General features: G+C 40.9%; 1 protein-coding gene across 2 annotated transcripts in view; it reads left to right on the forward strand.

The window, feature by feature from the left end:
• The window catches only part of stard5 (StAR related lipid transfer domain containing 5), a 34,065-nt gene extending 15,226 nt beyond the window's left edge, over positions 1–18,839 (forward strand). For both annotated transcript variants that reach the window (XM_070858678.1, XM_070858679.1), the window contains exons 3-6: positions 533–665; positions 14,446–14,563; positions 14,851–14,944; positions 17,081–18,839. In XM_070858678.1, coding sequence (XP_070714779.1) covers positions 533–665; positions 14,446–14,563; positions 14,851–14,944; positions 17,081–17,228 — 493 coding nt within the window. In that variant the 3' untranslated portion in view covers positions 17,229–18,839. The remainder of the gene's footprint in view (positions 1–532; positions 666–14,445; positions 14,564–14,850; positions 14,945–17,080) is intronic.
• Positions 18,840–19,165: the final 326 nt, after the last annotated feature.

Genomic DNA, 19,165 nt, shown 5'->3' on the forward strand with positions numbered 1-19,165 from the left:
TTAAATTGGTGATGTTGCAGGACTGGAAAATAGTTGCCTTGAGTTTGCCTCCCTGCTTACTACCATGGAAACTAGCGGTGACACATTAGCTATAACCTAGTCGCATTTTCATCTAGTCGTAATTCCTACAACCCAAAACAAAGCAATGAAAATAGTTAGTGGTCCATGTCACAGCCTATTCAAGGAACTGGAGGCAATGTGTTTAATGCTTTGCTAAAACTAACATTTTAAAGAATCACACACTGGATTATTTTATGGATCAAGGTAGATTGCTCCTTAATGCGATTTGCAAAAGTTTTTAGATAGCTGTGATTTGCCATAGTTGGCATGGGTTAGATGCAGAGTAAGAGATTCCTGTGCTCTGCACCAACAATGTGCCTTAACCTCAACTGCAGCAAAACCCCTTCCTTTCCCACGGCAACAGTTTGAAACAAGGCCGCAATGCTTGCCAGTTACAGTGGCCCCCAGTTATTGTGTAAGTAATGACTCTGCTGATGCTTTCCCTTTTCTCCTCTTGTGGTCTTTGATTCAGGTACAAAGGTGAAGGGATAATTAAAGGTGCTCCACATGAAGTCTGGGAGTGTCTAAAACCAGTGCCTGATGGGCTAAGAGTGAAGTGGGACAAAAATGTTAAAGTATTTGAGCTGATTGAAACTATCGATGATGTAAGTTTGTTGGCCATGATTGATTTGACTTGCAAGAAGTATTTGGTTTTTAAATGATTTTAGCACTCTTTTCATTTAGACAATTGAATGGCAATAATATTTGCTTATTTAGTTTGTAATGCCCATGAAGTATGATGAAACATTTTCGATCAGTTTATGACAACAACTCTATTTCTCTAAATGAATAATTTAACAAAGTGCTCTTCCATTGGTAACTTACAGGGTCTACCGCACTCCCAATTTTTGAGGTCTGTTGTGAACTTTCAGATCCCGAGTTATCACCAGAGAGTCCCATGGGATCTCTTGCGTCTATCTGAGGGCAGATGGGGCCTCGGTATAACATCTCTTCCGAAAGACGGCATCTTCAACAGTACTGCACTGGAGTGTTATCCTAGATTTATGTGCTCCAGTCTCTAGAGTGGGACTTGCTCCCACAACCTTCTGACTCAAGCGAGAGTGCTACCCACTGAGCCACAGATGACACTTACGGTTAGAATAGTCTAATACACATTTTGCTTAGACTGTCAATCCAGGCTCGCCACTTAGATTGACTATAAGCAAATTTGCATTACAGATTATTTTAACCATAAAATGAGGGCTGCTACCTGTGTCAGTAAAATCGGAAGGACGCTACTTACCAGACCGTTTGTGGCATTGGTTCTGACAATGCATGGCCATTGACGTGCTTCTGCCAACGTTACACACAACTTGAAACAGATTTATCATTATACCTATAAAAATCATTCGTTGCTTGTGGTGAATCAGATCATGTTGCATGGGAGGAGGGGCCATTTTCAATTTGAACATTTGGAAATACGTTTGTAGGTGATCTCCCCAGAGACAGTCAAGCGAGTGATTTTTTGGTTAGTTTCTACCAATTACTAAAAGACAGATATATTTGTTTCCTTACTTGAATATGTAAATAAACCGCTACGCATAATGTGGGGCAAGAATATTTTTTATCCTTATTCTGTTTAGGATGTAGTTTTTTATAGTGCAGGCAAAAATATGTAAGACTTAGTTTAATTGGGAAAATAAATTAGTAGTTATGGTGGTAGAAAAACAGTGGCAAACATTTAAAGAAATATTGCCAAATTCTCAACGAATATACATTCCATTGAGAAATAAAAACTCTATAGGAAAAGTGATCCATCCACCGTTACTTAAAGAAGTTAAGGATAGTATTAGATTGAAAGAAGAAGCTTATAATGTTGCGAAGAACAGTAGTAAGCATAAGGATTGGGAGAGTTTTAGAAACCAGCAAAGGTTGACCAAAAAATTGATGAGGGAAAACATAGAATATGTGAGTAAACTAACAAGAAATATAAAAACAGATTGTAAGAGCTTCTACAAGTCTGAAAAAGGAAGAGAGTAGCAAAAGTAAGCGTTGGTCCCTTGTGGGCCCAGACAGGAGAAATTATAATGGGGAATAAGGAAATGGCAGAGACGTTAAACAAATATTTTGTATCTGTCTTCACAGTAGAAGACACACAAAGCATACCAAAAATAGTAGGGAACTAAGGGGCTAATGAGAGTGAGAAACTTAAAGTAATTAATATCAGTAGAGAAAAAGTACTAGAGAAACTAATGAGACTAAAAGCCAACAAATCTCCTGGACCTGATGGCCGACATCCTAGGGTTCTAAAAGAGGTGGCTGCATTAATTGTGATCTTCCAAAATTCCCCCGATTGGAAGGTAGCAAATGTAACACCGCTCTTCAGGAAAGGAGGGAGAGAGAAAGCGGGGAACTACAAGCTAGTTAGCTTGACATCAGTTGTTGGGAAAATGCTGGAATCCATTATTAAGAAAGTGGTAACAGGACATCTCGAAAATCATAACATGATTCAGCAGAGTCAACATGGTTTCATAAAAAGGTAAATCGTGTTTGACAAATTTATTAGTTTTTTGAGGATGTAACTAGCAGGGTCGATAAAGGGGAACCGGTGGATGTAGTATATTTGGATTTTTGATGTTGGGGGTACTATATTAGCATGGATAGAGGGTTGGTTAACAGACAAAAAAAACAGAGTCGGGATAAACTGGTCATTTTCAGGTTGGCAGGCTGTAACTAGTGGAGTGCTGCAAGGATCAGTGCTGGGGCCTCAGCTATTTACACTCTATATTAATGACCTATATGAAGGGACTGAGTGTAATGTATCCAAGTTTTCTGACGATACAAAGCTAAGTGGGACAGCAAGCTGTGAGGAGGACACGGAGTCTGCAAAGGGTTATAGACAGGGTAAGTAAGTGGGCAATAAGGTGGAGTATAATGTGGGTAAATGTGAGGTTATTCACTGATAGGAAGAATCAAAAAACAGAATATTTTTTAAATGGTGAGAAGCTTTTAAATATTGGTGTTCAGAGATTTTTAGGTGTCTTTGTACAAGAAACACAAAGTTAGCATGCAGATACAGTTAGCAATTAGGAAGGCAAATTGGCTTTTATTGCATGGGGGTTAGAGTAACAAAAGTAAGGAAGTCTTGCTAAAATTGTACAGGGCTTTGGTAAGACCACACCTGGAGTACTGTGCACAGTTTTGGCCTCCTTATCTGAAGGATATACTTGCCTTGGAGACGGTGCAACGAAGGTTCACTATATTGATTCCTGGGATGAGAGGGGCGTCGTATGAGGAGAGATTGGGCCTATAGTCTCTGGAGTTTAGAAGAAAAGAGGTGATCTAATTGAAATATATAAGATTCTTAGGGGGTTTGACTGGTTAGATGAGAGGTTGTTTCCCCTGGCTGGAGAGTCTCGAACTTAGGGCGTGGTCCCAGGATATGGGGTTGGCCATTTAAGACTGAGATTAGGAGCAATTTCATCACTTAGCGGGTTGCGAATCTTTAGAATTCTTTACCCCAGAGGGCTGTGGATGCTCAGTTGCTGACTATATTCAGGAACGGGATTGATAGATTTTTGGATACTAAGGGAATCAAGGGATAGTGTGGGAAAGTGGAGTTGAGGTCGAAGATCAGCCATGATATTCAATGGCGGAGCAGGCTAAAGGGGCCGCATGGCCTACTCCTAATTCTGATATTTAATCTTATTTGTATCTTTCCTTTACCAAATATCTCTAATGTTGCTAATTTATGGTGTGAAATTAATATTTATAAGATAACAAACTCATCAAAAATGAATCAATTCTAAATAAAATGGTGGTTCACATTTTCTATATTCCTGAGAAACATTTTCTCCATGAGGCTTACTCCTGCCTATTCCCCCTCATCCTCTATTTACACTGGGTTCTACGCCTTCCCTGGCACCCCGAGTCTCTTCCCATTTCCATTTCCAAATCCCATCAAAGTTTTCAAGATATTAAGGGAAACAGATAGGGGAGATAGAGAGAAACTATTTCCGCTGGTTGGGGAGTCTAGAACTAGGGAGCATAGTCTGAAAATTAGAGCCAGACCTTTCAGGATTGAAATTGGGAGCAACTTCACACACAGGGCGGTAGAAGCCTGGAATTCTCTTCCACAGACGACAGTTGATGTCAGATCAAATGTTAATTTTCAATCTGAGTGATACATTTTTGTTAACCAAAGGCAATGGCAGGTATATGGATTTAGGTTGCAGATCAGCCATGATTTCATTGAATGGCAGAACAGGCTCGAGGGACTAAATGGCCTTCTGTTCCTATAAAGCATCAGAGAGAGATATCTGCACAGATGCTAATAAATGGCGTGCTGCTGCTTTACCTTTTTTAATTTCCTCCTCCTGACCTCCCATCCACGATTGTTTGCTTTTCCCCTTCACCGTCCTCCCCATCTCAAACAAACCCTCACTTCACACTTAAAAGATTTTGCTCTCCGTTCTCCTGCTTGTCGTTGCCAAGCTCTCCCAACCCCAACTCGCATGATCACTTATCCCTCCCATGTGCCACCGCTGCAATTAATGGATGTCTCGGCTTCAGCCCAGCTCACTTGTACTGCTCCCTCAAACCTTGGGCCTCGCCCTCTCCTTCCCTCTATTCCCAACAGGAAGTTTTTCCTTCTCATCTTCTGTATTCCTCAGACCACCCACCTGCCCTATCCCCTTCTTTACAGCCTCGGTCTTCCATTCCTCTCCCTGTATTTCTTTATTATTTACACTCCCTTTCTTTTCTCTACCTTTGCAAATTTGTTTCCAGCTGGCTTCATTACTCTTTCTTTCATTCTTTACTCCCTTCTAGCTTTATTCCTCCACATTTATTTATTTCAGACTGCCACAGTTGCTTCTCTCCTATTCTGCATGCCCTCCATTTCCCAGTGACAAGCCAATACCTGCTCTCCGCCAATACCCGCTCCTCGCTGGTGCCTGCCCGCCGCGCCCCCTGCCGACATCGGACACCCACCCACCCGCCAATACCCACTCCCAACAATCACCATCCACACTGCTCTGTCCCCATTCAACTACTCACCACCTCTTATACTCATTAGTTCCTCTCAATACTCACTACCCCCACCACCAATCTGAATGCTCATTACCCCAGGCCACTCTCCCTGAGCACCCACTACCCCAATCCCCCCAAATACTTCCAACAGTAGTTCCCAGCCCCCTAAATTACACTCAATCCCTTAATTTTTTTGAACATTAACATCACTAAAACAGATTATCCGGTCATTATCTCATTGCTGTTTGTGGGAGCTTGCTGTGTGCAATTTGGCTGCCATGTTTCCTACATTACAACAGTGACTACATTTCAAAAGTACTTCATTGGCTGTAAAGTGCTTTGGACCATCCTGAGGTTGTGAAAGGTACTATACTAATGCAAGTTCTTTATTCCCATTTGCTCCTCTCCCCAAACAACTCGCCACACACCCATAGCTGCTCACTTCGCCAGCCTCCTAAACTCCTCGCGCACCTCTTCAATCCAACAAACCCCACAGCATCTATGTGCATCTAATGACTTCAGAAATGGCACTTCCTCCAAATTAGTGTGAATAATGCCACAGGATGTTCATTAAGATTTAATGTAATGGAAAATACTTCATAGAAGTTATATTTTAATACCTTTTAATATGCAAATAAATGTTATATCCCCTTATTTTAAGGGGCATTCCTTTTAAGAAATAGGAGCAGGAGTAGGCCATACAGCCCCTCGAGCCTGCTCCGCCACTCAATAAGATCATGGCTGATCATCGGCCTTCTCCACTTTCCCGTCCGATCTCCATATCCTTTGATTCCTCCAGACTCTGAAAATCTATCTATCTCAGCCTTGAATATACTCAGAGACTCAGCAGCCACAGCCCTCTGGGGCAGTGAATTCCAAAGATTCACAACCCTCTGAGTGAAGAAATTCCTCCTCATCTGTCTTAAATGGCCTACCCCTTATCCTGAGACTGTGCCCCCCAGTTCTAGACTCTCCAGCCAGGGGAAACAACCTCTCAACATCTATCCTATCAATCACCTTCAGAATCTTGTATGTTTCACCTCTCATTCTTCTAAACTCCAGAGAGTATAGGCCCATTCTACACAATCTCTCATCATAAGACAACCCTCTCATCCCAGGAATCAATCTAGTGAACCTCCATTGCACCATCTCCAAGGCAAGTATATCCTTCCTTCGATAAGGAGATCAAACCTGTGTACAGTACTCCAGATATGGTCTCACCAAGGCCCTGTACAATTGTAGCAAGACTTCCTTCCTCTTATACTCCAACCCACTTGCAATAAAGGACAACATGCCATTTGCCTTCATTATTGCTCGCTGTACCTGAATGCTAGCTTTGTTTCTTGTACAAGGACACCCAAATCTCTCTGAACACCAACATTTAAAGGTTTCTCACCATTTTAAAAAAATTCTGTTTTTTTTAATTCTTCCTACCAAAGTGAATAACCTCACATTTTCCTACATTATACTCCATCTGCCACCTTACTGCACACTCACTAGGTCTATCTATATCCCTTTGCAGATGCTTTGTGTTCTCCTCACAGCTTACTGACCCACCTAGCTTTGTATCGTCAGCAAACCTGGATACATTACACTCGGTCCCTTCATCTAGGTCATTAATATAGATTGTAAATAGCTGAGGCCCAGCACTGATCCTTGCGGCACCCCACTAATTACAGCCTGCCAACCTGAAAAAGACCCGTTTATCCCTACTCTCTGTTTACTGGCCATTAACCAATCCTCTATCCCTGCTGATACATTACCTCCAATTCCATGAGCCCTTATCTTGTGTAATAACCTTTTCTGTGGCACCTTATGGAATGCCTTTTGGAAATCCAAATATACTACATTCACTGGTTCCCTTTTATCTACCCTGTTGGTTGCATCCTGAAAAAACTCTTAATAAATTTGTCAAACACGATTTCCCTTTCATAAAACCACGTTGACTCTGCCTAATCATGTTATGATTTTCTAAGTGCCCTGATACCACTTCCTTAACAATGAATTCCAGCATTTTCCTGATGACTGATGTCGGAATAACTGGCTTGTAATAGAAACAGAAAATGCTGGAAATCTCAGCGGGTCAGACAGCATCTGTGGAGACAAAAACATAGTTAACGTTTCGGGTCGACAATCCTTCATCTGTAGTTCCCTGTTTTTTCTCTCCCTCCTTTCTTGAATAGCGGTGTTACATTTTCTATCTTCCAATCCACTGGGACTGTTCTAGAATCTAGAGAATTTTGAAAGATCAAAACCAATGCATCCACTATCTCTGCAGCCACCTCTTTTGCAACCCTAGGATGTAGGCCGTCAGGTCCAGGGGATTTGTCGGCTTTTAGTCCCATTAGTTTCTCGAGTACTTTTTCTCTACTTGTATTAATTACATTAAGTTTCTCACCCTTATTAGACCTTTGGTTCCCCATCATTTTAGATATGCTTTTTGCATCTTCTACTGTGAAGACAGATGCAAAATATTTGTTTAACGTTTCTGACATTTCCTTATTCCCCATAATAATTTCTCCTGCCTCATCCTCTAAGGGACTACTGCTAACTTTTTCTACTCTCTTCCTTTTTGCATACTTGTAGAAGCTCTTACAATCTGTTTTTATATTCCTTGCTAGTTTTCACTCGGTATATTTTTTCTCTCTTTATTAATTTTTTGGTCATCCTTTGCTGGTTTCTGAAACTCTCCCAATCCTCCGGCTTACTACTATGCTTCACAACATTATAAGCTTCTTCTTTCAACCTAATTCTATCCTTAACCTCTTTAGTTAGTCATGGATGGATCACTTTTCCTGTGTAGTTTTTGTTTCTCAATGGAATGTACTTTTGTTGAGAATTATGAAATATTTCTTTAAATGCTAGCCACTGCTTATCTACTGCCATATCTTTTAATCTATTTTCCAATCTACCTTAGCCAACTCGCCCTTCATACCTATGTAATTGGCAAAATCCCCTGGATTCTGGGGCGATCCCAGCAGATTGAAAAACTGCAAATGTAATGCCCCATTTAAAAAAAAAAGGCGGCAGACAAAAAACAGGAAACTATAGACCAGTTAGCCTAACATCTGTCATTGGGAAAATGCTGGAGTCCATTGTTAAGGAAGCAGTAGCGGGACATTTGATAAAGCATAATTCAATCAAGCAGAGTCAGCATGGTTTTATGAAAGGGAAATCATATTTGACATATTTGCTGGAGTTTTTTGAGGATGTAATGAACAGGGTGGATAAGGGGGAACCAGTGGATGTGGTGTATTTGGATTTCCAGAAGGCATTCGATAAGGTGCCACACCTTGGGTTATTGCACCAGATAAAAGTTCACGGGGTTGGGGGTAATATATTAGCATGGATAGGTGATTGCCTAACTAAAGAAAACAGAGAGTCGGGATAAATGGGTAATTTTCCGGCTGGCAAACTGACTAGTGGGATGCCGAAGGGATCGGTGCTGGGTCCTCAACTATTTACAATCTACATTAATGACTGAGATGAAGGGATTGAGTGTATTGTGGCCTAGTTTGCTGATGATACAAAGATGGGTGGGAAAGCAAACTGTGAGGAGGATATAAAAAAATCTGCAGAGGGATGTAGACTGGCTAAGTGAATGGGCAAAAATTTGGCAAATGGAGTATAATGTGAGAAAATGTGAGGCTATCCACTTTGGCAGAAAAAATAGAAAAGTAAATTCTAATTTTAAATGTAGAAAAATTGCAAAGTGCTGCAGGACAGAGGGACCTGGGGGTCCTTGTGCATGAAACACAAAAAGTTAGTATGCAGGTACAGCAAGTGATCAGGAAGGCAAATGGAATGTTGGCCTTCATTGCAAAGGGGATAGAGTATAAAAGCAGAGAAGTCCTACAACTGTACAGGGTATTGGTGAGGCCACACCTGGAGTACTACGTGCAGCTTTGGTTTCTGTATTTAAGGAAGGATATACTTGCATTGGAGGCTGTTCAGAGAAGGTTTGCTAGGTTGATTCCGGAGATGAGATTGACTTATGAAAATAGGTTGAGTAGGTTGGGCCTATACACAATTGGAGTTCAGAAGAATGAGAGGTGATCTTATTGAAACATATAAGATAATGAGGGGGCTCGACAAGGTGGATGCAGCGAGGATATTTCCACTCATGGGGGAAGCTAACAATAGGGGTCATAGTCTTAGAATAAGGGGCTGCCCATTTAAAACTGAGATGAGGAGAAATTTCTTCTGAGGGTTGTAAATCGATAGAATTCTCTGCTCCAGAGAGCTGTGAAGGCTGGGTCATTGAATATATTTAAGGCGGAGATAGACAAATTTATGAGCGATAAAGGACTAAAGGGTTATGGGGAGCATGCAGGGAAATGGAGCTGAGTCCATGATCAGATGAGCCATGATCTTATTAAATGGCGGAGAGGGCTTGAGGGGCCGTATGGCCTACTTCTGTTCCTATTTATTATGTTATGTTTCAGACTCGGGCAAGTCACTCTCAATCTTAAGGTGAAATTCTACCATATTATGATCACTCTGGCACAGAGGACCCTTTACTATGAGATTTCTAACTAACCCTGTCTCATTACACAATACAAGATCTAAAATAACCTGTTCCCTGATTGGTTCCATGACGTTTTGTTCTGGGAAACTTTCCCGAATGCATTCCATAAACTCGTCCTCCAGAATACCTTTGCCAATTTGATTTGTCCAGTCTATATGAAGATTAAAGTCCCCCATGATTATTGCAGTACTTTTGTTACAAGCTCCTACTATTTCTTGATTAATATTCTGTTCAATGGTAAAGCTACTGTTCTGCTACTCCCACCAGTGTTTTCTGCCCCTTCTTATTCCTTATCTCCAACCATACTGATTCTACTTCCTGATCTTCCGAGCCAAGATCCTTTCTCTCTGCTGTCCTTATGTCATCCTTTGTTATCAGGGCTACGCACCCCCCCCCCCCCCACCTTACCAGTCTGCCTTTTCAAAATGTCATATACTCTGGAACATTTAGTTCCCAACCTTGGTCACCTTGCAACCACATCTCTGTAATGGCTATTGTATCAAATCCATTTATGCCACTAATTCATCTATCTTGTTACGAATGCTCCATGCATTCAGATAAAGATCCTTTAATTTTTTTTCCATTGTTCCCTACTTGGACCTTATTCTCTGCTGCACTGCTACCATTAAACTCTCTGTCCCTCCCTGTCTGCTTAATTTTACCCAAATCGCTGCACTGTTCTATTGCATTGACCTTTCTCTTTAGATATCTCAATTTTCCCTCACCTGACCTCTTTTATTCCTAAAGCTATAGATTATATAAAATCTTAAACAATTCGATTTTGTAATTTAATTTCAATCTATGTACACAATGCAATCTATTTATATTAATTTATTTTTGTAACCACCACTCATTTTATTCTGAACAGGACCAAAAATACACCATCAAAATAATGCATCCTGCATTACATCATGTAATGCTGCTATCCTTATACATGCATCACCTTGCTTATTATCTGTGCCACTGTTCGTGGTCAAAGGATGTATCAGAAGGACATGAGCATTATACATTGTAAAACACACTACATTATCCTGGTGCTAGAATGTCCCTTTTAAGCTACAGAGTCTAATTGATAAGTACACAATGGATGAGTTCATTCAAAAATTAATTGCTATTCAGGCTGAAGATCAGAACTCTGGCTTTGTATGTGGGAAGGTAAGCTGCAAAAATGTAACAATAATTCAGGCCTGTGGTGCAAGAAGAAATGTAGCAGCAGGGATCGAAAGTTGATTGACAGATGGGAAGCAAAGGGTTAGTGGGTGTTGCTTGAATTGGAGAAGGGTTGGAAGTGGTGCACTCCAGAATGCAGTGCTGCATCCACTCTTGTTCTGTAGTTGATGATTTGGACTTGGGAACAGGCAGCACAATATCAGGAGTGGGCTTGGCAAACAAATGAGGGGAGTGGAATGGACAGACAAGTAGATTTAATGTTGAACATTGTGTGGTTGTGCATTTTTGAGAGGAAAAACAAGAAATCAAGAGTACAAGCTGGATGGAAAGACACTGAAGGGAGTGGAAGAGCCTCAGGATCAATATATATAGTATAGCCATAAATAGTCCTTAAAAAGTCAGTAACATTTTGGGTTTTATAAATGGGGACAATGGCTACAAAGAGTGAATGATAAATTGGTACAAAACCGGGCTGGGCTACAGTTTAATCCAAAGTTTAGGGCACTCCAATATAGAAAGGACATTAAAGTCATTGCGAATATACAACACTGATTCACCAGGATGATTCTGGGATAGCAAACTAGTTATGAGGATTAGAGATATCAGGACTATTTCTATGGAAGCAGAGATGACTAAGATGAGATTTAATAAATGTTTTAAAGTTGTGAAGAGTTTTGTTAGTGAATAAGGAAAAACTATTTCCTGTTTGGGTCAACGACAAAAATTATCAATTTAAAATTGTTGGAGAGTGACGAGAAAGGTTAGGAGGGAAAGGCTATTCCTTTTAGTGAGTATTTCTTTACTTTGGGTTGTTGGAGCATGGAATGTTATGCCATAAGGAGAGGTTAAGGCAGTGAATGTGGCAGTGGGATTAGTTTGGATTGCTCAAACAAAGAGCTGGCACACACCATGGTCCTACCAACCTCCTTCATAGAATCGTATAGCGCATTAGGATGCCATTCGGCCCATCGTGCCTGTGCCAGCTCTTTGAAAGAGCTGTCCAATTAGTCCCACTCCTTTTCCAAGTATTTATCCAATTCTCTTGTGAAAATTACTATTGAATCTGCTTCCATCACCCTTTCAGGCAGCACAATTTGCTTTGTCCTCATCTCTGGCTTTTTTTTCCCAATTAACTTAAATCTGTGTCCTGGTTACCGACCCTTCTGCCAGTGGAAACCGTTTCTCCCTATCTACTCTATTATCACTCACGATTTTGAATGCCTCTATTAAATCTTCCCTTAACCTTCTCTGCTGTAAGGAGAACAATCCCATCTTCTCCAGTCTAACTGAAGTGCTTCATCGCTGCTACCATTCTAGTAAATTCGTTCTGCACTCTCTCCAAGGCCATGACATTCTTTGTAACATGCGGTGCCCAGAATTGGACAGATTACTCCAGCTGAGGCCGAACCAATGATTTATAAAGGTTTAGCATAACTTCCTTGCTTTTGTACTCTCTGCCACTCCCTTCTCTGCTTGTACTTCCAACTTCAAAGATTTGTGTGCATATACCCGCAGGTCTCGCTGTTTCTGCACCCCCTTTAAAATTTTACCATTTAGTTTATATTGCCTCTCATTCCTGCTTCCGAAATGCATCACTTCACACTGCTCTGCGTTAAATTTCATCCGTCATGTGTCAGCCCATTTCCCGAATTGGATAAATAGTTGGCAGAAGAGAAGAAGCAGGGGAGTGGGACTAATTGGATAGCTCTTTCAAAGCGCTGGCACAGGCACGATGAAACGAATGGCTTCCTAATGCACTATACGATTATATGAAGGAGGTTGGTAGGACCATGGTGTCTATGCCAGCTCTTTGCTAGAACAATCCAAACTAATCCCACTTCCTCACTCACTGCCTCAACCTTTTCCCCTAGGTCCCCGTGAAGTCTGTCACTATCCTCTTCGCTGTTTATTACTTTTCTGAGTTTCGTGTCATCTGTAAACTTTGACATTACGCCCTGTATACCCAAGTAACTTCAATGGCTTTCTCTTCCTTTGTCTGCCTGTCTCTGTCTCTCTGTTTCTGTTTCTGTTTTGTTTCTCTGTGTATTAAATATTGGCCTGGTGTTCCCGCAGGGTTGCACTGCTTTTTATCGGTGCAATTTGCCCGAAATCAGCCAAACCAGCGCAACAGTTCGAGGAATTTCAAGTGCAGACTACGACCCGTGCAAAACGAGTTTCCGCAACCTTTTGCGCTGGTTTAAAAAAGCATTGCGCTGGAGCCGCCCTTGCCCACAAAACTGGCCACTCCCCCAGGTTAAATTAGTTACCATGGCGACTTTCCTTTACTTGCACCCATTAGCAATCCCTTTGAGGGGGCTGTTTAAAATTAAGGGTTTTTTTAGGTGCAAGGACACTAAATAGACACCTTTTTTAAAATCTTTTAAATGTTAAATATTTAATTTAATAAACTGATTACTAAACACCAATGGAACTCGTAAATGGTTCTGTATAGTTTTAAGTTATTTTCAGTTATTTAAAATTAGGTTGCCCACAGGTGGTAAACTAGACACTCCGACTAAAAATGCAAATTTTTTGCGATTTAAAAAAAACAGAAACATAGAAAATAGGTGCAGGCTTAGGCCATTCGGCCCTTCGAGCCAGTACCCCATTCCTGCTTTCTCTCCATACCCCCTGATCCCTTTAGCCATAAGGGCCTCTTCTAACTCCCTTTTGAATATATCTAATGAACTAGACTCAAAAAGTTACTGTGGTAGAGAATTCCACATGCTCACAACTCAGTGAAGAAGTTTCTCCTCATCTCATAAACCCATTTTTAGCTGTATAAATCAAACTGTACCAAGCTACACTCCAGTATATTGAGGAATATTTTGAATGCAAGAAAAAAAAATAAACAATTACATTCTAAAATTCTGCCCGATTGCACCGGTTCATGGAAGATTTTGCGTTTGGCTTTATGCAAATGACTTGAGTGGAAACTTGAGCAAAGAAGTTAATTCAGAAAACTAGCACAGATTGCGCCCAAAGCGGAAACACTATCCCATTGTGTTTAGCGTGCATCTATCACACACTAGATATCACTTCAGGGCTAGTGCAAAACTATCTTTGTTTAAAAAAGGACACAGTCATTGTCTTGCAGCCTGGGTTTTACGTGAAGAAAAAGAAAGACTTACATTTATATAGTGCCTTTAACCACCTCAGGACATCGCAAAGTTCTTTACAGCCAATGAAGTACTTCTGAAGTGTAGTCACTGTTGTAATATAGGAAACGCGGCAGCCAATCTGTGCACAGCAAGCTCCCACAAACAGCAATGTGATAATGACCGGGTAAGCTGTGTTTTTAGTAATGTTGATTGAGGGATAAATATTGGCCAGGTAGCGACACTTGCCCTCTGATTAACCTCAGCTGTTATAAGTATCTGTAAATATCTGGATTTGTCTATTTAAGACAATGGCCAGGTTAGCAGCTAAACATTACAATGCCATCCAAGAGTACCCATGAGCAATGCCACGATGTCTGCTTGTTAATGGTATTAGGCATTTTGTACATTAAGATCTACTTTGAAAGTGGCAGTACTTTGCAACATTATTGTCTGTCTGTCTGATAAAGGCAAATGTTTTAGAAGCATGGTGCCCTGTTTGAGAATTCACCTGGAAATATGTGAATATTTGTCATATTCACTTTCAACAGCTGCACAACAGAAATGGATGATGGATGAAGTGCTGGACTTAGGATTGTTTGTACTATCTCTCTCTAGGCGGTGTCTGTCTGCAGGACTGTTACACCATCAGCGGCTGTGGGTGTAATCTCTCCAAGGGATTTTGTGGATGTCGTTTTAATCAAACAATACGAAGATGGGACGATATCCTCAAATGGTAACTAGCACACAAAACCAGGTCAGCTGTAATGAAAATGTACGGTAGAATAAAATGCTGAGATGTGAATAACTTGCTTTGAATTCCATGTTGAATACAGTAAGTGCAAGTTTGAATCTGTGTAATAGCTTGGTGCATACAATGTTGTGCCTACTGTGTAAGGCTCTACAGTAAAAGTGAAATCAGAATGTAGGCTATTCATTGCACACAGTTTTCGTGTTCCCGTGAGGTTTGAGTGTTCTGTGCTATTATTTGAAGTGACTAAAAATACCCTGTTTTCCTCACAGCTACGAATGTGGAACACCCTGGCTGTCCCCCTAAAGCTCACTATGTGAGAGGATTCAACCATCCATGTGGATGTTTCTGTGCTCCCATTCCAGGGTAAGAGCCCTTTTTAACTTTTTTCAGTCTCCTTTTGCGACCAAATATTGTACTCTTCCTCCCTCCGAGGAACACGCTTGTTTCTCGGCTAACGGACCTTTAATTTTTTTGTTTTACATCATCGTGAAAAGGGAAGCGAAACCCAACATCAGTTCTGGGTGACCATAATTCTGAATTATAAATCCAGCACACTACTCTCGTGCAAACCCATTTGAACTTTTATTTATAACATCCTGAATTCAGTGACCCGACTAATGTAACATCACAGGCTGACTGGTGGTTAATTCGTGAATGGGATCAGTGCCTATTATCCAAGAGATATTGCCCAGGAGATGGAGGGTGGTCGTCACATGACTTCCACATGCCAGCGCACTTGCCTCAGAGCAAGAAATAGCCACTTAAATACCATCTCCACCGATCAAAATCCCGGAGGGATGTGTGAAACAGATCCACTAGAAGACTATCCAAGACAAACTTGGCTTCAACTGCCAGGCCATGAATACAACCACTGCAGAGGCTCAGACATTATCGTGATAAGCACAAGGAAAGCTGTGGACCTCTGAGACTCAACTTGGCTTATTCACATTCATTGCCCATTCCTTGTTGTCGTGATAGGCCTTTTCAGAGAGTATTAAGTCCATGAGATAGTGTGGACAAGTCACATGTAGGCCAGGGCAGATTCCCTTCCCTGTTGTGTAGCACACTTGATATGAGGTTTGTCCATAATAGTTGGAATACACTCCATTACACTTATTAACTCCATGTACGTTATCAATTTCTCAATACCCTGTACTCACATGTGAGTAATACCACACCTGTGGGTCCCTGCGGATATTGTCTCCACAGAAAAAATTAGCACCATCTGGAAACGGCCTTGGGTATGTGAGATCGTTCTGGACCTCTTCTAATACGCCCTCAAACCAGTGGTGATGCTGCATCCTCCATGCTCATTGACTCACTGGAGAAACGAACATCTCTCTCTCCCAGAAATCCAACCTTCTGGATTGGTGACAGATTAACCCTAGTCTTGATCCAACCAAATAAATTATGACAGCCATAATATGATTGATTACAATTCCATTTTGCTGAGAACTATTGCACCATAAACTATACAACCATCCAACATAATTATATTGAGCACTGGGGGAGGGTGGAGGGAAAGAGAGAGACGCTTGCTTCTCCAGTGAATTACTGAGTATGGAGGATGCAGCGTCTCCACTAGTTTGAGGACGTGTAGGAAGTGGTCCAGAAAGATCTCTCGCACCCAAGGCCCAAATTACAGTGGTACACCATAGGAAAGTGATGTAGTACACGCAGTCTGCACCTTTAGCACTCGCTCAAAGAAATCAATAGCGAATTTTTAATCAACATCTTCGCTTTGTCCCCAGTGTTATACATGCTTTTCACGAAGCATAAAAGCAACCATAAATGAGGCAATGGGAATGAATGATGGGGGTAACAATCAAATAACCTATAACATGACAGGTAATCTTATTCTGTAATTGTGTGCATACACGTGTTAACGTCCTTTCTGGTGCAGGCTTTCTGATTGGATCCATATGTGTGAACTGTGTGCGTCTCACTTTGGCGTGGGAGTTTCCCTTAAGTGTGATTGGTGACAGATTTAACCCGTGTCTTGATCCAACCAAATAAATGATGGCAGCCATAATGTGATCAAAATGCCATTTTGTTGAGCTTGCCAAACTATTCGCTCTGTTTATACCAGCCCCAAACTCAACGTAATGGCCAGTGCGTGCAAGCAACTTTCGACACTGCTATGCGAGTGCAATTGATTAGATCCAACTGCTGAATAATAGCTGGAATTTCTATTTCTGAGAAATATTTCTAACTTTGAAAGCATGTTGGGAACCTGTGTCCACACAGGAGGAGCTCTTGCTGTGTAAAATTGTTATCCTGGATATTAGCAAACCACCAACAAAATGCAATGTTGGAAACTTGCCCCAATGACAGGGCAGTTGAAGTTGACGTCTAGTGCCCCCATTTTCTTCACAATGAGTAAAAGGAGATTGTGGGGCAGAAGGAACTCCGAGCTCCTTGGGAAAATGTTAAGTGTTGGAGCAAGACTGGATTGTGGGTGCGGCAAGTGCATTTAGATTGCGTGTGTTTCATTTCTAGGGAGCCACGGAAGACTCGCATAACTACGTTCTTTCAGACTGACCTTGGTGGCTATCTCCCACAATCCGTGGTGGACTCTTTCTTTCCGTCTAGTATGGTTGAGTTTTACAGCAATCTGACAAAAGCCGTGAAGACTTTTAAAGCTTGATGAATCTCCCTCTATCTTCTCTGCAGCTCTTCACCCACAAAACCTCTGATTTAGTTTTGCTGCATTGCACAATGATCCTTGGTTTTCGATTTGAGGGTGTTTTTGGGCTTAATTTACCACCTTTTTTAAAAATAAAAGCATTTCTACAATTATTTTAGGACAAATACTGATCGGTAGAAAGAAAATTGGATCGTTTCAAATTGTGACATGAAGACCAAAAAGCGTTGAGCTATATATTGGCATCAATAATAAATTTAAACAAAGTTTGTTTAAAAAAAGCATTTAAATATTTTTCATTAATTGGATATCCAATTGAAAATTTCTTTATGTACTCAGATTTTTGATGTACCTTTTTTAGTCCTAAACCAAAATTAATAACTTGCCCAACAATAAGTGTTTAGAGCACAATTGCTCTAATTGTTTAGAGCACAAATGGATGCTCCGCAATTAATTTATTTAAAATATGATTCTCACGTGGTCAATGAACTGTAGAATGGGAGGGATGGGTTAGAGTGAAGTATACAGGCCACTGGAGCATGACATGCCCGTCAAAACTTCCTGCCATTACAAGAACATCTGCAGTCTGTTTTACAACTTTCTACAGCATTACCCTGGAGTAGAACTTGAAACTACGTGCAATCACAGAGGAAGCTGTATCCTGAGTCGTGTAACTGGTGTTGAAAGATAGAGAGTGGTGTCTAACTTCTGAACACACTCGCAAAAACTGGCAGCAGTCCCTCCAAAACACAACAGCTTTTACACAATGGCACTCCTGTCTGTAAAGTGAGTGTTACAAAAAGTATTTAATGTTCCATAACCACTTTGCCAGATGCCCATTATTAATGTTCTCCAGGAAGGCTCCACAGAGGACATTGCTGTGCGAACACGTTATGAAGCACACTCATCTCTTCAAGCAACATGCTTCCCAGTCATTTGCATGTAAATGGTAAAAACAATATAGTTACATTTGTGGAGAAATGCTCCATGCAGGAAAATCTCCAGTTGTACGAATGTTTTAAGTCTTGCATCTCTACAAATGCTGAGTCCTGGTGATGTATATATTTATTTTTAATTGTCTGCCTTTTTAACTTATTAACCCCTCATGCTTTAAACGGGCACAAATCTATTCGATTTTGTTTCCTAGAGGATGGGGGTCTGTTTGTAAAACATTCCAACTGTATGGAATTTGGTTGAATTTTAAATTCTACCTTTTTAATAAAAGGGGAATTTAACTTGCACCAGCATTTAGAACGGGCATTAATTCTGTATACACAATAGGTCAGTAATGTGACACATGCACAACTCATTGTTAAACTGCGTACTGTATGTTTGTCAATGTACATACATCTATCCACAATTATTACAAATTTTATTTTGTTGGATCTAAGTTATATAATTGTGATTTGAGATTGATTTATTTTACTTGCACTTTTTTTTAAACGGGTTATGATGTTGGATTTTGTATTATTGGTAATTTGCTTATTTATTTGAAATTGTCTCCCTTTATCGCTTCACAAATTGAAGAAGCTGCTGTCCCTGTACTGCAAGTTACTGTGTGCTTGGCAATTCATGCTGGAAAGACGCATTAAAAACTCCCCTCAACGTTTTCAACCTGACTGTCGCTTTTAACCATCGCATTGAAAACTCTTGTACAGTATCAAAATATTCTTTGCACAACATGTTTAAGACTTTTGTTTTAAACAAATGCATTTGCTGTCTAGTCTGCCATTTTAAAATCTACAGAGTGGTATCATAGAATGGTTACTGCACAGAAGGCGGCCGTTCGGCCCGTCGAGCCCGTGCCAGCTCTCGGCTAGTCCCTTTCCCCGCAGTCCTGCAGACTCTCTTCCTTCAGGTACTTATCCAATTCCCTTTTGAAAGCCACGATTGAGTCTGGCTGCACCACCCTTTCAGGCAGTGCATTCCAGATCCTAACC

The sequence above is a fragment of the Pristiophorus japonicus genome, chromosome 17 (assembly GCF_044704955.1).
Source record: "Pristiophorus japonicus isolate sPriJap1 chromosome 17, sPriJap1.hap1, whole genome shotgun sequence".
NCBI classification, from domain to species: Eukaryota; Metazoa; Chordata; class Chondrichthyes; family Pristiophoridae; genus Pristiophorus; species Pristiophorus japonicus.